This window comes from Carcharhinus amblyrhynchos, chromosome 1, assembly GCF_965287045.1.
Source record: "Carcharhinus amblyrhynchos chromosome 1, sCarAmb.v2.hapA, whole genome shotgun sequence".
Lineage (NCBI taxonomy): Eukaryota > Metazoa > Chordata > Chondrichthyes > Carcharhiniformes > Carcharhinidae > Carcharhinus > Carcharhinus amblyrhynchos.
This window is the reverse complement of record NC_137324.1, coordinates 116,227,563-116,245,950: the sequence shown is the minus strand read 5'-3', so window position 1 is coordinate 116,245,950 and position 18,388 is coordinate 116,227,563. Positions and strand designations below refer to the sequence as shown.

The 18,388-nt window shown below is 39.7% G+C and overlaps 1 protein-coding gene across 1 annotated transcript in view; it reads left to right on the top strand.

Annotated features, from left to right (window-relative positions):
- Positions 1 to 18,388, top strand: part of LOC145344297 (ubiquitin carboxyl-terminal hydrolase 53-like) — a 103,803-nt gene that overhangs the window by 23,548 nt on the left and 61,867 nt on the right. Inside the window, exons 2-7 of the mRNA XM_080191371.1 lie at positions 69 to 161; positions 992 to 1,126; positions 8,559 to 8,672; positions 12,109 to 12,191; positions 12,284 to 12,389; positions 14,274 to 14,420. Of these exons, the coding sequence (XP_080047497.1) occupies positions 69 to 161; positions 992 to 1,126; positions 8,559 to 8,672; positions 12,109 to 12,191; positions 12,284 to 12,389; positions 14,274 to 14,420 (678 nt within the window). The remainder of the gene's footprint in view (positions 1 to 68; positions 162 to 991; positions 1,127 to 8,558; positions 8,673 to 12,108; positions 12,192 to 12,283; positions 12,390 to 14,273; positions 14,421 to 18,388) is intronic.

Below are 18,388 nucleotides of genomic sequence, written 5' to 3'. Positions count from 1 at the left end.
AGTTGTATTTTTGAAGGCAGCCTTTTTAATTGATCATTTTTATAACTATAACCTGTCTCTCCCTTCAGATTCTATGGCACCTGGACATTTTCCGCCGCAGTTTGAGACAGCTGCCTGGACATGTGTGCTCAGGAAATGCTTGCATTTTTTGTGCTTTGAAGGTAAATCAACTATCAACATTTAGAGATTATTACAGCAGTACAGCCTGTTAGAAATTGTTAATTGTCCAATGTGATTGTGTTACCTATTCCTGCAGTTAGTTAATTTTTGACTTTATTTGAGCATGTTAATATATATTTTCTTAGATTGGACATTTCAAAAGCTGCTGTTTAAATGTTTACGCACATTTTATTAATCTTTCATTAATTTGTAATTGATAAATGACTGAGAATTAATGGAAATGCTATTGAAAAAGGTCAACTTAGCAAATTGCTGAAAGATTTTTAAACTTTGCTTTTATTGTTTGTGGATATTTGTCTGTGTCTTAGCGATAGCTGCATCTTATATCCGTGGGGGCCATTTTACTTCCCCCTTTTCCTCCTTTTACCTGCTTTTGACTCAAATTTCACTACTGACCTAATAGGATTTCCACATCGCCATTGTTAAAGCCACTTCCATTGTGACAAACATTGTCTTCTGCTCAACTAATTTTAGTGATGTAAAACACCAAACCTTTGCCTGTACCTAGGGAGACGGGAATCCTGTATCATCTTTCACAAGAATGCAAGAAAATGCTCTTATCTGAGGCATTCACCCCCTCTGTTACAATGTTGTTGGACCTTGATTTTATCAGTAGTGTTGTGTTCCTGTGAACTTTCATTTCTTGTTCCCTCTAAGATCCAAACATACAAACTTCCCGTTTATTCGCCCTTGCCCTCTGGAAATCAAGATTTCATGTAATGTCTTCTGTTCTCAATCATTAATTCCTCAAAGTTGCTTGTTTATTTATTTCCACTGTTGCAAATTATTGTTTTCAATTGTTTACTTACAGAATATTTTTGTAGAATTTCAAAACAGCAGGGAAAAAGCCCTTCCCTCTGATGTTTTGCGCAATGCTTTAGCTGAAAGCTTTAAAGATGAACATCGCTTTCAACTTGGTTTGATGGATGATGCGGCTGAATGTTTTGTAAGTATTCCATTGATTTTGGCCTGTTTATTCATAGCTTTAAAATTGTATTAATTGAAAGAAGGCGATCGTTTCTCCCCTCATATTTGTATTCTCAAAGCGCATTTCTTAGCTATTTTACATTGAATCTCATTGCCATGCTTGTCCCCAGTTCATCATCCCGCCTATCATCCTACAGCTGTTTTCAATATTTACTATGTTGCTTATTTTTGCATTCTTCCAGATGTTGATTCTTACCTCTTCATCCTCAAGGACCTGCCCCAGTTTCTTTTTTTAATAATTTATGTAGTCAACTGCCAAATGCTCCAGGTTCCAGAAATTTTGAGTAGGGTGTAAAATTCCCACTTCTTGCCGTTAAATCTATTGCATGAGGCTATCGCTCCAAATCTAGAGAGAATAGCCTCTATTAAAACGCTATATAAACTCTTGAAACTGGCCTTTATAAAGTGACTTCAAAAGCGGAGATACTAAAATAGATTTAAAAAAAACTACAAACATGAAGTGATTTTGATCAATCAAACACAATGGAAGCTATAAAAGAAATTTTCAAAAATTGTGCAGAAAAGAATTATTCAATGACACTAAATGACCTATTACCCACCAATCCACTCCCTGCATTGTGATGCACCTTTTGATTTTCTCCTTCAAACTCTGCTTTCACTGGCCATCTGCTGTCAATTCGTATGGTTCTATCTGTTGACCTCTTGCACTTTTTCCTTTGAGACTCATGCCACTCTCTCAAATATTGGACGTCATTCGTTTAATTCAGTATTGCATGTCTGATCGAGCGAGGGTGGAATATGCGTAAAGCATGTCGGCAGAAGAAACTTTGGAAACAAGTAGCTTATTAGTCACAAATCAGGCTTACATTCACACTGCAATGAAGTTAATGAAAATTCCCAACTTGCCACACTCTGACACCTGTTTGGGTACACTGAGGGAGAATTTAGCATGGCCAATTCACCTAACTTGCACATCTGTTGGACTGTGGGGAAGAAATCAGAGCACCCAGAGGAAAACCCACGCAGATCCAGGGAGAAGGTGCAAATGCCACATAAAGGGTGACCCAAGCTGGGAATTGAACCCGGATCCCTGGGTGGTGTGAAGCAGCAGTGCTAACCATTGTGCCACCTTGCTGCCCCTAAAACAAAATATGGGGAAAATCAAGATTTTTGTGGCATAATGGACATAGGCCAACAGTCAAAGGGAATGAAGGTTAAAATGAGTACAAAGGATACATAACCAGAAAAGTTAATTCAAAGGAAATTGAGGTAACAAGGTTATGTGTTTAAAGCAACCAGATTTAAAAGGTGACAGAAGACAACAGTAAAATGTAGAATATTTGTAAATTGTAAAAGATGTGGACATTTTTCTACTGATCAGTCATCTTAAAAGTTACGAAGGTAGAGAGGGAGGTTATAGAAACTTAGAAGAACAATCACATGAAGGGGTTATTGAGGGAAAATAGAAATTGTTAGACACAGTAAGTGAGTTATTGCAGGTTGGTGAATGTTCTAGTATCAGCCTGTACTATCGAGATAGCTACAAAGAATCATTAAACTACTGGAGGTTGATTTGGTAGGGTCAGTGAAAAATGAACTTCAGTGAAATGAGGGAACAACTAAGAAAATAGGAGGCCGGTTGCGGCGTGTGAGCATCTGCTTCATAGCTGATCCCTGGTAATTTGTGAACTAAGTTCATCCGAGTTTATCTTGGCTCAGTATTTGTCAAATATAATCTGTTGAGACTATAATCCAAAACCATTTCAGGATAATTTGGAAAATCTTTGCCCTTATTTACCCCTTGATATATTGTCATGTTGAGACATAAACACCCAAATCATATTCAAAAGTAGAATGTATTTAAAAAAGAACTTTGTTCAAATATAAGCAGTTAACAAATGAGAACAGTTGACCTATTTGGTAAAATTTCTTCTTATTGGCTTTTAAATTAAATCAATAAAACTGAATTTCTTGTCAGGTGAGAAAAGCTGCCTGCCTTGCAAAGAATTTGTGTTCAGACAAAAATTGAAATATTGCATTTGACTTCTGCCTAGGTTATCTTAACTGTCAGTTTGTTCTAGTTGCCGGTCATGATTCATGTTTTCAGCAATTCCTTGTCATCATAAAATCTCATCAAAGGATTGATCAGCTTTGAGTAAATTTGGGCAATATTTTAGTCTTAACCAAGTTCGCTATTGATGCCTCAAGACCTTGCCATTGAACTCTTTTCTCTATTAGCTGTTGATTTTTTAAAAAAATTTCCTATGTGGACCTGTTGACAACTTTGTATTCACCTTGTGTTTTCTTAGCCATTTTATTTGTTACCTCTTAAATGTGAATTTGCTTTCTGTCTCTATTTTCATATTCCAGAAAACTAGTCTGTGAAGGATAGAATTGAAGCTATTCTTTACAGTTTTATAGACATTTGTTTTCAGAGGTGCACATTATCAGCATATACATAACACAACCACCACAGTTTCAATCTGTATCTAGTTAAAGGAATTCAAGTGAATCACCAGTTAATGCCTCCACCACAATTAATATACACCCTTTTAACAGGGAGATCCAGAGCCACCCTCTGCATGGAAAAAAAAAACTTTTCAATTCCTGTCTAACCCATCTACCAATTGCTTTAAATCTATGGCTTTTGATTTTTGATCCCTCTGCCAAGGGATAGGTCTATCCTACCTAGGCTGTCTGAAACTTTAGACAGCTCAAGTAGATCTCCCCTCAGCCAAACAAAACCTCCAGCCTGTTCAATCTTTCCTCATAGCTAAAATTTTCCAGTCATGACAACATCCTTATAAAACTTCTCTTTTGACTGTGATTACATGTTTTCTGTAATGTGATGATTCGTACTGTATGCCATACTCTTATCTGTGGCCCAGCTAATGTTTTATATAGTTCTAGAACAATCTAACATCTGTTCTCGTATGTGATGCCTTGCTAATAAAGGAAAGTGTCCTTTATGCTGCCATTCTATCTTATCTATTTGCACTGCTAACTTCAGGGATCTGTGGACATGCACTGCAAGGTCCCTTAGTTCCTTCATATTTGTAGAGTCCTATTAATTGTGTATTTCCTTGCCTTTCTTGAATGCATTCCATTATATTTCTTTGGAATGAATGTTATTTGCTATTCTACCAACTTGATCAGTCCATTGATAAAAGCAAATTACTGTGGATGCTGGGATCTGAAACAAAAACAGAAAATGCTGGAAAATTGAAAACTGTCATTGATACCTTCCTGCAGGTTTCTTCCTCCCTATCAAATGCACACTAGCCTCTTTGACATTCATTTTCATATTTTGTGTTTCACTTTTAGCACGGTCTCTGTCATCTAGTTAATATTAACTAGAGCAGCATGTTCCTTGACCTCTGAACATAAGGGTTCAGAGGTATGGAATCTTGCACCATGTGTACATTCATATCATCAATATTTAATGTTTGTTTATTTTTCAGCCTTCATTCACAGTTCCTCATTGAACTGAGATGTTATAGCCTCTAGAAACTTTTACTTCTCATCACTCAAAACTAAAAATCCAAGGATAAGGGTAATATACCCACTTCTTCTTTCCTAGGTTATTGTATATTCTTCTGCCTTGACTTTCAGCTTTTGCTGCCTTTGCATTTGCTTGGCCTGCCTTTCGCGAATGAATATAGTGTGATAGCCCTTGTGTTCCTTAAAACCATAGTTTACTTTAAATGTTAATATATTTCTGCTTTGTATGTTTCTTTGACCGGCATGGTGAATAGTTAGGTAGCTTCTTCCCACACGAAAGCACATGATTAAACAGGATAAAATACATCCACGTGACACTTGAGGATAAAGAAATAAATTGAACAGCAGGTCAAAACAAAAATAGAAAGTCTGATCGGAAAGGTTCAGAAAATAATGTAATATGGTCAAGAGCAGCAGATTTGTCATACAACGGTAGCTTAAAAAGTGTCAAGAATATGAAGATGAAACATGATGCAAAGGAGTTTTAGATGAGGAAAATAGCAAAAACTTTTAAAGAACAAAATGGGAACTGCTTTTAGATTCTTTCAATGGAAAAAGAAAGACTGAAACAGAAATAATCTTGCACGGAAGTATCTTGAATGAAATACTTATTTCTATGAAATTTGTTCCTAAAGTTATCAGGCAGAAAGATGCCATTCAGATAATTGCCCAGATTTTATAGTAATAAATAAGGGCCAAACTGTCAGATGTTTGCTGTCATTACTCATCTGAAGCTGTCAACAATTTGTCGGTTTCACGTGTGTAGTTTGTTGTGTTAATCCAGAAATTGGTGTTAGTGAGTCTTGTTTTATAGAGTGCACTGCAGTTTCTCCCTCTTCAAACACCCATTCTACCACTGCCTCACAGACTGCAATCAGTTGACAATCACAGAACTGACAGGAACCTGCCTTTGTACACTGTTAATCTTACTGTAAAAATGCCTGAAAATGCTGCACCTAATTGAATGAGGTGTAACTGGGTCCTTAACAGCATCATAGGTTCAGAATTGCTGCTGAAAGACATTTCTGGCTTTGGATAAACTGATTCTATATTTGTAGAATGTCAAGCTTTTCTTGGTGAAGTGAAGTTTATTTATTAGTCACAAGTAGGCTTACATTCACACTGCCGAGAAAATTATTATTGTGAAAATCCCCGAGTCACCACACTGGCGCCTATTCAGGTACACTGAGGGAGAATTTAGCATGGCTAAAGCACCTAACCTGCACATTTTTGGATAGTGGGAGTAAATGGAACACCCAGAGGAAACCCATGCAGACGAGGGGAGAGCGTGCAAACTCCACACAGACAGTGAGCCAAGCTGGGAATCGAACCCGAGTCTCTGGCGCTGATTGCTATCCATTGTGTCACCATGCTGCCCCAATAGATACAGATATATTGGTATAATATTTTTATAGATGCAGTTCTATATTATTCTTGTTCGGTATTTCAATTTCAATTTAAACAATGTGTACATACCCCAATCGTTTATTTCATTTTCTATTAAATTAAAAGTGGAGGACAATTGGTGCATTTTACTTCCTGGTTTGCTGTCTTTGAAAAGACTTCACTGTGATTGGCTGTTTACCCTGCTTGATGAGCATCACTTGTTTGATGTCTGGAGTTCTTTTGACTTTGAATCAAACTATAGAAGGAAAGGAGAAATCACACCACAGGGATGGTAGAACTTTATAGGTAACATTTTTCGAGGTCAGGAGTGGGAGCTGTTTCTTTGTTGCTGACTGACAAATTCAGTAAGAAGTCTCACAACACACTTGATGTCTGTCAATATGCACGATCTTCTTGGAGATCCTCTCCACTTGAAGCCGGCAGTTTGTGGTGTCGATGGTAGCCATGATGTGAAGATGATGTCTTACTGTGTTTACCCCAATCCAACGCCAGTATCTCCACAGCATGAGAAATTCAGGCCAATGGTTTATCTTTCAGCATTTTAGAGTCCATTTTTTCCTCTTCATCTCAGGTCAAGTGTTTTTTGTTTCTCATCCTATAATACATTACGTTAGAGGAATCTGCAACATTTAGTTCTATGATTAAACCTTACACCTTTGCACTATTGTTGCATCTTTCTGCAACTTCAGTGTTTCCTTGCACTCTTGTGTCTTTGCATTAGCTATACTTTTGGTTGTTGATTTGTCCAGGGCTGCTGCCCGTCCTAAATTGTAATCTCACACTTTCTGCCTTTTGACTTTATAGTTTATGGCAGACTGCACATCAGTCTGGGCCCAGCTGGTATAATTGATTAATTTAACTTTTTTTCTGGCTGAATTTGCTGTCTAAGATAATTTCCTTGGGCATCTTTGAAACAGCAATCCAATGCCAAATAGGTTAAACTGTAATGTAAAACAGCCATTTTCTTACCAAATGCTTTCAGGATTAGTTATACTCTTATGTGAGGGGGGCAGGGACCCAAAAGAAAATTAAGCTGTTAAAGTGCTGTACAATAAGATATGGTAGGAAAGTCTGTGAGGAGTTAACCAGATCTTCTTGTTGACTTGGCTGATTGGAAACTACTGAATTTCATTTAATCTGTTTGTGAAACACCTTGGTGTTTTTTTTGTATTGATAATAAACAATATGGGTGAGATTTCCCTCCCACCCCCCCTCGGCAGTGTTTTGTGGTGGTGGTGGGAGGCAGCATTCCATTCGCTGGCAGCGGAATCATATGGTCCTGCCGTTGTCAGAGTTTCCTGTTGAATGCGCCCCTCTCCATTGGGAAACCTGCGACAGGGGTGTGCCATTGACAGGACCATAAGATCCTGCCACAAATTTTGACATATATCATGCTCTGAGTGGCCCAAGCCAAATCTGCAATCACTCTTATATTCGTGTTGGGCGTTTTTCTTTCTGGTATGAAAGATTGGTGTGGGTATGCCGGCGTTGGACTGGCGTAAACACAGTAAAAAGTCTGACAACACCAGGTTTTAGTCCAACCTATTTATTTGATAATATACTCACAAGCTTTCGAGGGGACTGCCTCTTCGTCAGGTGAATGGAGAGTTCTGGCCTCAGACAGAGCATATAAAGCACAGACAGTTTAGAGATTACTGATTAAAATGCGAATCCTTACACCTAACCTGCTGTTCAAGACCTGAAGTGGCTGATAATGTGAGTGGAAGGAGCACTGATCACAGTTTAAAGAGATGTGTATTGTCCCCGTGACTTGCCTGGGTTTGCAAAACCACACTTACTGTACTGTCTGGAGACAATACACATCTCTTTAAACTGTGATCAGTGCTCCTTCCACTCACATTATCAGCCACTTCAGGTCTTGAACAGCAGGTTAGGTGTAAGGATTCGCATTTTAATCAGTAATCTCTAAACTGTCTGTGCTTTATATGCTCTGTCTGAGGCCAGAACTCTCCATTCACCTGACGAAGAGGCAGTCCCCTCGAAAGCTTGTGAGTATATTGTCAAATAAATAGGTTGGACTAAAACCTGGTGTTGTCAGACTTTTTACTATGAAAGATTGGCACAGGGCTATCTTAAGGTCTTTGCTCTTCCAAAAGTATCATCTTTGTGCAAGCTGTGTAAACAGAAGTTAAATGCAAAGGCTGATGTGTGGAAAAGATTGATATGTGCCCACAAGTGGTTGGTTAATCAGTAGGAATTTTAACAGGACCCTCAACTGAAAAGGGCCTGTTACTCAATTTGGTGTCACAGTGAGTGGAAAGAATATGTGAATTTGGCTAAATATATTTTTTTCTATATTTTTATTGCTTTTAATTGTTACCCAAACGTATCTCTGAATCTTGTGAAAAGAATCTTTCAGTGAATCTGATGCTCAAACAAAATGAGAAGTTTATGTTCCCCTGAATTCAATAATATGCTCTAACTAAATAGGGCTGGACTTCTAATCATGCCCATAATTCTGATGCTAGTATCACATTGCTTTGCTTCTCGTTTTCGTTTAGGAGAATATTTTGGAGAGAATTCATTCACACATAGTCTCAGACACTGAAATGGATACATGCACTGTTAAGGCTTGTATCACCCACCAGAAATTTGCCATGACTCTTTATGAGCAGGTAAGATATAGAACACTTTATGTAAAATACCTAGAGTAACTAAACATATGATTTAGTTGTTGTATATTTTGAAGAAATATTGATTGCTTAATTTCATGATAGCGTGTGCTGACAGAAAGCATGTGGGGCAGAAAATATATAAATTGAAAACCTTTCCTTTTGGAGAGTTATGGATAATATATGGAAATTTTTTTATTCGCTCATGCGATGTGGCCATTGCTGGCTAAGCTAGCATTTATTACCAAGTAATAATTGGTGTTGAGAAGTGGTTGTGTGCTGCTACCTTGAACTGCTACAATTCATGTGTTATACAAACACTGTTGTTACGGAGGCATTTTCAAAATTTTAACCCTGCAATCGAAGGAATGGTGATATAACTCCAAATCAGGATGGTGTGGGACTTGAGGGGAACTTGATGGTGTTCCTAAGCATCTGCTGCTTTTGTCCCTCCAAGTGGTAGAGGTCATGGATTTTGAAGGTGCTATCGAAGGAGCCTTGTTGAGTTGCTGCAGTGCATTTTGTTGATTGTACGTTTTGCTGCCATCGTAAACATGCGGTAAAGTTGCCATAGTCCAGAGAAAGGGAGAGCTGCAAGGGGAAGAAGGCACTATCTGGGACATTGGGTGCACCACCCAAGAGTCAGCTACTCGCAAATGCCAGTGCAATAGGAAACTGGATGGTTTTGGACATTTGCAGTTTGGTTTACTATGATTTGAGGCCTCGTTGCCCCCATAACTGCCTCTTATTGCAACCATTAAGGACAGCGTCGCTGTGAACCTTTATGCATTCAGGCCATTCTGGGGACCAGGGTGACATCTCAGTCGGCAGCTCAATACACCATCAGATGATTGATTGCTGTGTTCTGGAGGATAGGAATATGTATTCAGTTTGAAGCAAATGTGCCACTCAGATGCATTGGAGTTTGATGCCACCAAAGGATTCCATCATGGCCAGGGGGTTATTGTTTGTGGGCATGTAGTTATCAAGACATTGATCGATCAGAGACATTGACCAATCAGCCACATTGGCTTTCTGAACACGCAAGGCTTCCATTCATTGAATGTTTAGCTGGTCTGCGACTGCTCATTTGTGATGTGTGACTAATCCAATGTTCCCCATTCCAAACTAGATTGAGACCCAATTGAGGTGAGTGTGTTTGTGCTGGTGTGAAGTGTTGAGGTATGATGTGACATTGCTGGCTGTGAGGAGACAGGCGGTGGCTGTGATGTGGTATATTGCTGTGTCTTGGCAACTAAACCTGTGAGAAACAGACGGAGGTGGTGATGAGAATTCTGGTGACTCAGCAGCTGCCTCAGCACAATTAACCCCAGCAGTGTATAGGGACAGTACTCATTGGACAAAAATATTCTCCAAGCCCTTTACCTGAAGATAGAGCTTTCAAATTTTTCTTTTATTCACTCACTGGGATGTGGGCATCGCTGGTTGGACCAGCATTTATTGCCCAGCCCTAATTGCCCTTCACCTGAGTGGCTTGATAGAGTATTTCAGAGTCAGCCACATTGCTGTGAATCTGGAGTCACCTGTAGGCCAGACTAAGTAAGGATGGCAGATTGTCTTCCTTAAAGGATATTAGTGAATCAGATGGATTTTTATAACAGCTGACAACAGTTTAATGGTCATATCAGACTTATACTCCCAGATTTGTATTGACTTCACCATTCTCCAGGATTCGAACCTCGGTACCCTGAATATTGCCTTGGGTCTCTAGATTACTTGATCAGTGACAATACCACTAAGTCATCACCTCCCTGCTCTTGATCCTGCTCTTCATGATCTTCCATTTTATCACCCATGCCTGGTGTAATGGCAATTAGTTTCTCTATCACTGCCTCCTCCACTGGCACATGGTGATTCCAAGCTCCTCCTCATGTGGATAATTGGGCATCAATCTTACCCAAGGCTCAGTTAGGCTATTTGCATTTCAAAATCACGTTACCTCAATGACACTGATACGATACAATGTTGGAACCTGTAAATGAGCTGATCATTGGGTTCTTGACACCAGATTGAAAATTAATTTCCTCCTATCTAAATATAAGCAATAAAAACAGAAAACGTGCCAAATCTGGCATCACTTGCGAAGTTAGCATTTCAAGTCTGATCTAGTTCAAATGAAAGGTCATAGACCTGAAACTTTGGGACGAATTTTCATGTTCTGCCTGCTGCAGGAATCGTACTGGGTGAGTGGTGGACCATGAAAAGGCCCATTGACCTTGGGTAGGATTCTCTGGTTTCGGGGGGTGGGGGGGTAGTGGGCACATGACTGGAAAATCCCATCCAAGGTGTCTGTTCCTCTTTGCACAGGTGCTGCTAGATCTGCTATGTGTTTCCAGAATTTTCTGTTTTAACTTCAGTTTTCCAGCATTTGCAGTATTTTGCGTTTAAATTAGTTGACTGACCAACAGGTTGTGTTCAGTAGTCCTGAAGCTCCACAAATGATTAACCTCCTGAATGTCGATTGAGCACTTGCCAAGTCTAGTGCTCAAATCAGTTTATATGATTTCATCGGGATGCTATCTTAAAGAAAACAGTTGCAAGGGTTATTAAATAATATGATGTGAATAACTGTTTCAATGAGGGTGTGGTTTCAAAAGTACATTAATGAAGGCAGTTGAAAAGAGCATGGAAAGGAGTGAATCAGTAGGTGACAAAAATTAAACAGATTTTTCAGTGGAAGAGCAAGTGTCAAGTTTCACAACTGAGAAGTGATAATTTATACATTACATTGGTTGTAATCTTAATTACTGAATTATAGCATTTTACAAAGCAGGTGGGGTTTCAGATATTTCCAGTTTGAAGTGATCATGACTTTTTGAGAAATTGGAGCTGCATCTGTGTACACTGACAATATTTCTTAATTTCTGAACAGAGTGATTTCCCAAGTTTATTTCTGAGCTACATTGTTGTAGTATTACTAATGCAAGGCTTGATATTGAAAACGCTTATTACAGCACAATCTGAAAGGCAAAATGGGTATTATAACAATGTAATAGGATTTTTCAGAAAATAAAGCTTTCAAGGCATTGTGCATTAGAATGTCGTGACACCAAAACATGTTCAATATCTAATACATTATGTTCAAATCTTAAACCATCTCCCATGCCTTTTTTGTAGTGCGCAAAAACTATTTTAAAAAAACAACTTGGGTGATACTGAAATGTTTATCGTGCTATTTAATAACCACATATACATAAATGCTTAGGCAACACGTCAACCTTTGTCTATCCTAGCAGTATGTTATGGTATGATTATGTGCAGAACATTGATTATCATTGGTTGCAATAATATAAAATATATTTGCATGCTATTTTCCTTGGAGAGGCATCATTGCCCTGAATCTCTTTCCCCACCCCCATTATTTGAGCGAGAAAAGACATTTTACGAGCTGATTATTATTGTAAAAATCTTGTTTTAGAGTGTGTGCCATAGCTGTGGAGCTACTTCAGACCCTTTACCTTTTACTGAGCTGGTACACTACGTGTCCATAACAGCACTGTGGTAAGTAATATTTTCTCTCTTTTTGGATAAATAATTAATATATTAATGAAAAATGAATCAAGCAAGACATAACAGTCACTGTTTAAATTTAGTAATCAGGTAGACAGGATGGTGGAGAGAAATGAACGTCTCAGGCCAGAATTGTTTGCGGAGCTACTTCGGGCAGCAAGTACTATTGGTGACTTTAGGAATTGTCCGGTAAGAAAATTTAAAGCTTTTACACCAGCAGGTCCTCTTTTTCTGTTATCATGAAATTATCTGACTTCTGTAGTTGTGCATCATAGTGTTCCATGGGCTTTAACTATTGGAGATGAGTCTGCAAACATGCATTCAGCTGTCAAAACGATGTTCTGTGTCATGATTTCTTTCAAGCATGTGTTGCACTGAAATAATGCTGAGATTTAGCAGAGTCCATTTTTAGTGTGTACTTTATTTTGGTTAATTAATTATTCCTGCTGATGAGAAGTAAGCCTGCAAAAAATAATTATTCAATAACAAGACACTGGCATTTTTGGCAATATGCTTTGCAATATCCATTAAGCTACCCAGATGTTCAGTGTAGTTTGGGTTTCAAACTCATATTACATGGTGGGCCAATCTGACACCTTGATTTTGACATAAGTGGCTTTCCACCAGGCCATTTACCCTTCCATATTTTAGTTTCAACTTAGAGACTGCTCTAATAATCCAATGAGCAGAAGATCAAATTACACCATGTCAATTTGAGAGTTTGAATTTAGTGTTTAAAAAATCTGTACGCAGCGTACAATAGTGAAAGAGCTGTTGCAGTATTGTTAAAAACTCAAGTACACTAAAACAGATTCTACTAAATCTCAGTATTATCTAAGTGCGACCTGTGCTTGGAAGAAATTATGACATAGGACATCATTTGACAGCATGTACAGACTTCGAAATCCTACAGATAAAGCCAATGGAACACAATGGTGATAGGCAACCACAGAAAGCAAAGCTGTTGTTCTTGTCCTGCCCATTTAATTTTTGGCACTACTCATCTGATGAAGGAGCAGTGCTGCGAAAGCTTGTGATACTAAATAAATTTGTTGGACTTAAATCTGGTGTTGAGACTTTTTCTGTGCCCATCCCAGTCCAGCACTGGCATCTCCACATGTTTAATTTTAACCATCATACTCCAAGATTACTGATGTCTGACCTATGATTTTGATATTTGATGTGGAATCCTTAGTGCTTATGTGTAGAAAGATGACGGGTATGATTTTCCTGGCCCACTGCGTCGCTCAAGTAGCGCAGCAGGCTGGAAAATGTCAGCGGGAGAGCTGAAGACGGACGCTAGTCATGACTTTCCCACATAATCAGTCTTGAGCCAGGTCACAGCACTAGGCAAGTCACAATATTTAAATCACAATTTCCATATCATTAGAGAGCCCCAGGACGGTATCACTAATGTTTCCGACCCTGCGTGGTAGGTTGCCACTAGTGGGGACTGAAACTGGTCCCCATAACAGGGACCAGGCATGACAGGCTCGCTGATGGGAGCAGAGGCCATTGAGGCCTCAGGAGGTCAAAGGCAGGAGGGGGTGTTCCTTTGGCAGTGCCTGAGAAGGACAAGCGGATTGGTAAGGGTGGGTGGGGGACCACTGTACTTTGCTACAGCGATGGATTGGGGGGTGGGTGGGGCAGGAGATCAGAGGTTTGGGGATGTTGGTGATCGTGGGGGTCAGGGAAGCCATCAGTAGGCTAGTAGTAGGGGAGTGAGGCGGGGGTGGTGGTGGGGAGAGTGCACATGTGCCGATCTCCTCCTAGGAGATTGATGCACGTACAGTGGTCCATTCAACGTGCTGATGCCGACTCCTCGGGCAGGATAAAGAGTTCCATTTAGCTTGTGCTGCTGGTAATGTTTGAAACAGCGATTCAAGATCCAGAAGGTTGTTCCCTCCCTGCTGCATTCACCAAGATTTAAATGATTTTAAACATTTTCAGAAATATTTGTGTTCACTGACATACAAATTGAACGCATTGGTAAATATCTCCTATACAACAACTATGGAAACACGTTGAACATGATTGCTGGTATATTTCAGATTTTCCTTTTTTTTCATTCAGAGTAATTGTGGACAGAAGATAAAGATCAGACGTGTGCTAATGAATTGCCCGGAGATAGTCACCATTGGTTTAGTATGGGATTCTGAGAATTCAGATCTCACATTGGATGTGATTCGATATTTAGCACCACACCTTTGTCTCCCTGGAGTAAGTCAAGTCTTTTACTTTGCCTTATTTCTAACTATTAACTATTGTTAAGTATTAATGTACTGTAGAACCATGTCCAAACTTGTACAGTCTTTTCAAAATAATTGTCTTAAAACAGGTTTAATCCCAAGTCTACAAGATGCATGTAATTTTGAGTGAAACTTCTGTTGCAAATGGACTGAAGATTCTTTCCTTGACCAAGGATCTTCCCCTGCACTGTGATTGACAGACACTCAATTGTGTTCAGCCATCCTGCATTTCTGCCCTCTTGTTCTCACTTTTTACCCCACTAGTCTCTGCATTCAGAGGATCATAAGAACATAAGAAATAGGAGCAGGAGTAGGCCATCTGACCCTTCGAGCCTCTGCCATTTCTGCCAACTCCAGCATGATGCCATGCAAAGCACATCTTCCCTCAGCCCTGCATACCCCTCCTCCAAAAAAACATTTTGCAGGGATCGCTCCTTCCATGACACATTAATCCACATCTCCATTGTCCCGACCTCTTCATCCTCTTCCTAAAACAGCTTCCCAGGCAGTTGCAGAAGATGCAGCACGTGCCCCTTTTACCTCCTCCCTCCTCTGTCTGGGTTCCAAACACCTCTTTCAGGTGATGCAGCATGTTACTTGCACCACCTTCAGCTTGTTCTACTTTATTTGCTGTTCCCAATGTGGTCTGCTTTACATTGGGGAAACTAACCAAAGACTGGGTGACTGCTATGTGCAACATACTTGCTCCATCCGCAAGCATGACTCCAACCTTCCGGTCACTTGCCGTTTCAACTCAGCATCTTTCCCTCGTGCCCACATATCTGTCCTAGCCCTGCTGTCCAGGGAAGCCCAGTGCAAACTGGAAGAACAACATCGCATCTTGGATTACAGCCTTCTGAACTCAACATTGAGTTTAGCAACTTCAGATTGTGACCTTTCTCCTCCATCTTAACTCCCTGGCTTTTGTAGTTTGCAATTTTAAGTTCCCTTGGTTTACCCCAACATAAGATAATCTGTGACCTAATTTCAGATACTTGTCATTGTCCCTTATCTTGAAATACCTCTTGTTAACAAATCTACCAATTCCAGATTTCAAATTAATAATTGACTTTGCATTAGCTGTGCTTTGTGGAAGAATTCCAAACATTGGTCATCCTCTGGGTGTGGCAGTGTTTTCTAATTTTGCTCCTAAAAGATCTGACTCTAATTCTTAGGCTGTGTTCTCTAGTCTTAGATTGTCCAACCATCAGAAATAATTTCTCCCTATCGAATAACCCCTAAATCTTCTGAATTGTGTGGAATAGAACAATGGTTTATGTATTTTCCTTGGAGTCCAGTGTGATGGCAGAGAGCTTTTTGGGGAAGGGGGTGGGGGGAGGGGAAAGCTTATGTTTTGTGTTGTAGTGTGGTCCCTTCAAGAATATAAGGTCTCTGAGATGATTTCTGGTTTCTTAAAAAAGCTTGCTTCCAGTGAATGATCATGTGACCAAGTAACCTGTAAGATAAACAGTGAAAATGGGTCAATAAATTAATTATGGTGGGGAAGTACATTGTGTGCTTGCGTGTGCGTGCGTGCATGGTGTTGTGTTCAAGCATTTTTGTTTTGAGTTCAGAACAAGCTGGCTAGGGAGAACATTTTTTTCCAGTAGAATTCAGTTGAAATTATGTTGCTAAAAGAATTAAGAACTCTTACTAACTTCATGAAGGGGAAATTATGTCTGACAAATTTATTAGAATTCTTTTGAAGTGGTAACAAGCATGGAGAGAGTATTGACTAACTGATAGAAGGCAGAGAGTTGAGATAAGAGGGACATTTTCTGGATGGCAACCTGTAATTAGTGGAGTGCTACAGGAATCAGTGCTAGGGTCACAACTATTTACAATGTATATTAGCAATCACTTGGACAAACCAAAATCAATGTACTGTTGCCAAAATGCTAAAGACACAAAAATAGGTGGCAGGGCATGTGGTGAGGATGACACCAATGAGCTCACAGAGAGATATGGTTGGGTTGATTGGGCAAAAATTTGACAGTTGGAATATAACGGAGAAAAATATGAAGTTATGCACTTTGATAGGAAGAATAAAGGAAGTGAATATTATTTAAATGGAGAAAGACTAAAAGCTGAAGCGCAGAGGGATACAAAAAGTACGCAAATTCAGTGGGTAAAAGGAAAGGCAAATGGAATGGAGTATTAAAAATAGGGAAATCTTGCCAAAACTGTAGAAGGCACTGGTTAGACCACATCTGGAATACTGAACAGTTTTGGTTTCCTTGTATAAGGAAATCTATACTGGCACTGAAGGTATTCCAGAAAAGATTCACCAGTTGATCTCGGGTATGGAGTGATTTTTTTTTTTAATGAGGAGTGGTTGAATAGCTTGGGCCGCTATTCATTAGAGTTTAGAAGAATGAGAGAGAAACTTAGAGACATACAAGGTTCTCAGAGGGCTTTATAAGGTAAATGATGAGAGGTTGTTTCCTCTTGTGGGAGAGTCGAGGACCAGAAGGCATGATCTCAGAGTAAGGATCACCCATTCAAGACGGTGATGAGGAGGAATTTCTTACAGGGTAGTGAATCTGTCAAATTCTTTATTGTAGAGGGTTGTAGAGGCTGGGTTGTTAAGTATATTCAAGGCTGAGGTAGACAGATTTTTAATCAATAAGGAAATCAAGAGTTAAGGAGATAAGGTGGTAATGTGGAATTGAAGATTATCACATCAGATCAGTCATGATCTCAAGGAATGATAGAGCAGACTTGATGGATTGAGTGGCTTATTTCTGCTTCTATGTCTTATGACTTTATAAACTTAGGTGTCCATTTACACATTAAAAATATTATGAACAGGATTAAAAAAATAATCAGGGGCTGATGAAATACAAACCTTTATATCTGGAACACTAGAATGAAAGAGGAAACATCTTCTCAGTGTCCATCCTGTCAAGTTCACTGAGAATCAATCGTTTGTACTGACTACACTCAGCCACCACTCCTTTGTCTATTTTTCTAACCTGCTGTAGATTTATGGTGGCCATCATTTGCATTGAGCACCCTGGGAGTTGTTCCCTTTTCTGTATAATGCAAGTTCTGTACAGTGTTGACATAATACTGGACTTGGAAACTCAGAAGAACTGAAAATAGTTTCAAGCAAATATATTTGAGTGCTGAACTTCAGTTAACTCTTTGCTCATTCAGTTGCCTTCTCTGGGATTTTTTTCCAACTTGTAGGTCCAAGTCTTTTTCCTATCTTCTCTTTCTAACCTACTTTTCATGTTCCCTTCAATGAGAAATTACTGATCTGCTTTCCTCAACGTGACTGTGCATTGTAGTCAGTAGTTGTGTTGGTGGAAGAAAGAAGGCCCAAGCTTGGACGTTGGACCCTTAGAGGATGAGAAGGGGGACTTAGTGGTAGGGGATGGGGATATGGCTGAGGTCTTGAATAACTTTTTTGTTTCGGCCTTCACAGAGGAGGACGTGAATAATTTGCCGGGTGTTAGAGATGGAAAGGTGGTAGGACTGGAGGGTCTCAATGACATTACTGTTACTAGAGAGGTGGTGCTTGACAGACTGGAGGGGCTGATTGTGGACAAGTCCCCAGCACCAGATGGAATGCATCCAAGGGTTCTGAAAGAAATGGCGGAGGTGATAGTGGATGCCTTGGTGGTTATTTTCCAGGCGTCGCTGGATTCCGGGGAAGTGCCGGAAGATTGGAAAACGGCTAATGTTACGCCATTGTTTAAGAAGGGTGGCAGGCAAAAGGCAGGGAATTATAGGCCGGTTAGTTTAACATCTGTTGTAGGTAAAATGTTAGAATCCGTCATCAAGGAGGAAATAGCGAGGCATCTTGAGGGGAATTGCTTGATAGAGCATACGCAGCACGGTTTCGTTGAGGGGAAGTCGTGTCTGACAAATTTACTGGAGTTCTATGAGGATGTGTCTAGGGCGGTGGATAAAGGAGAGCCGGTGGATGTGGTC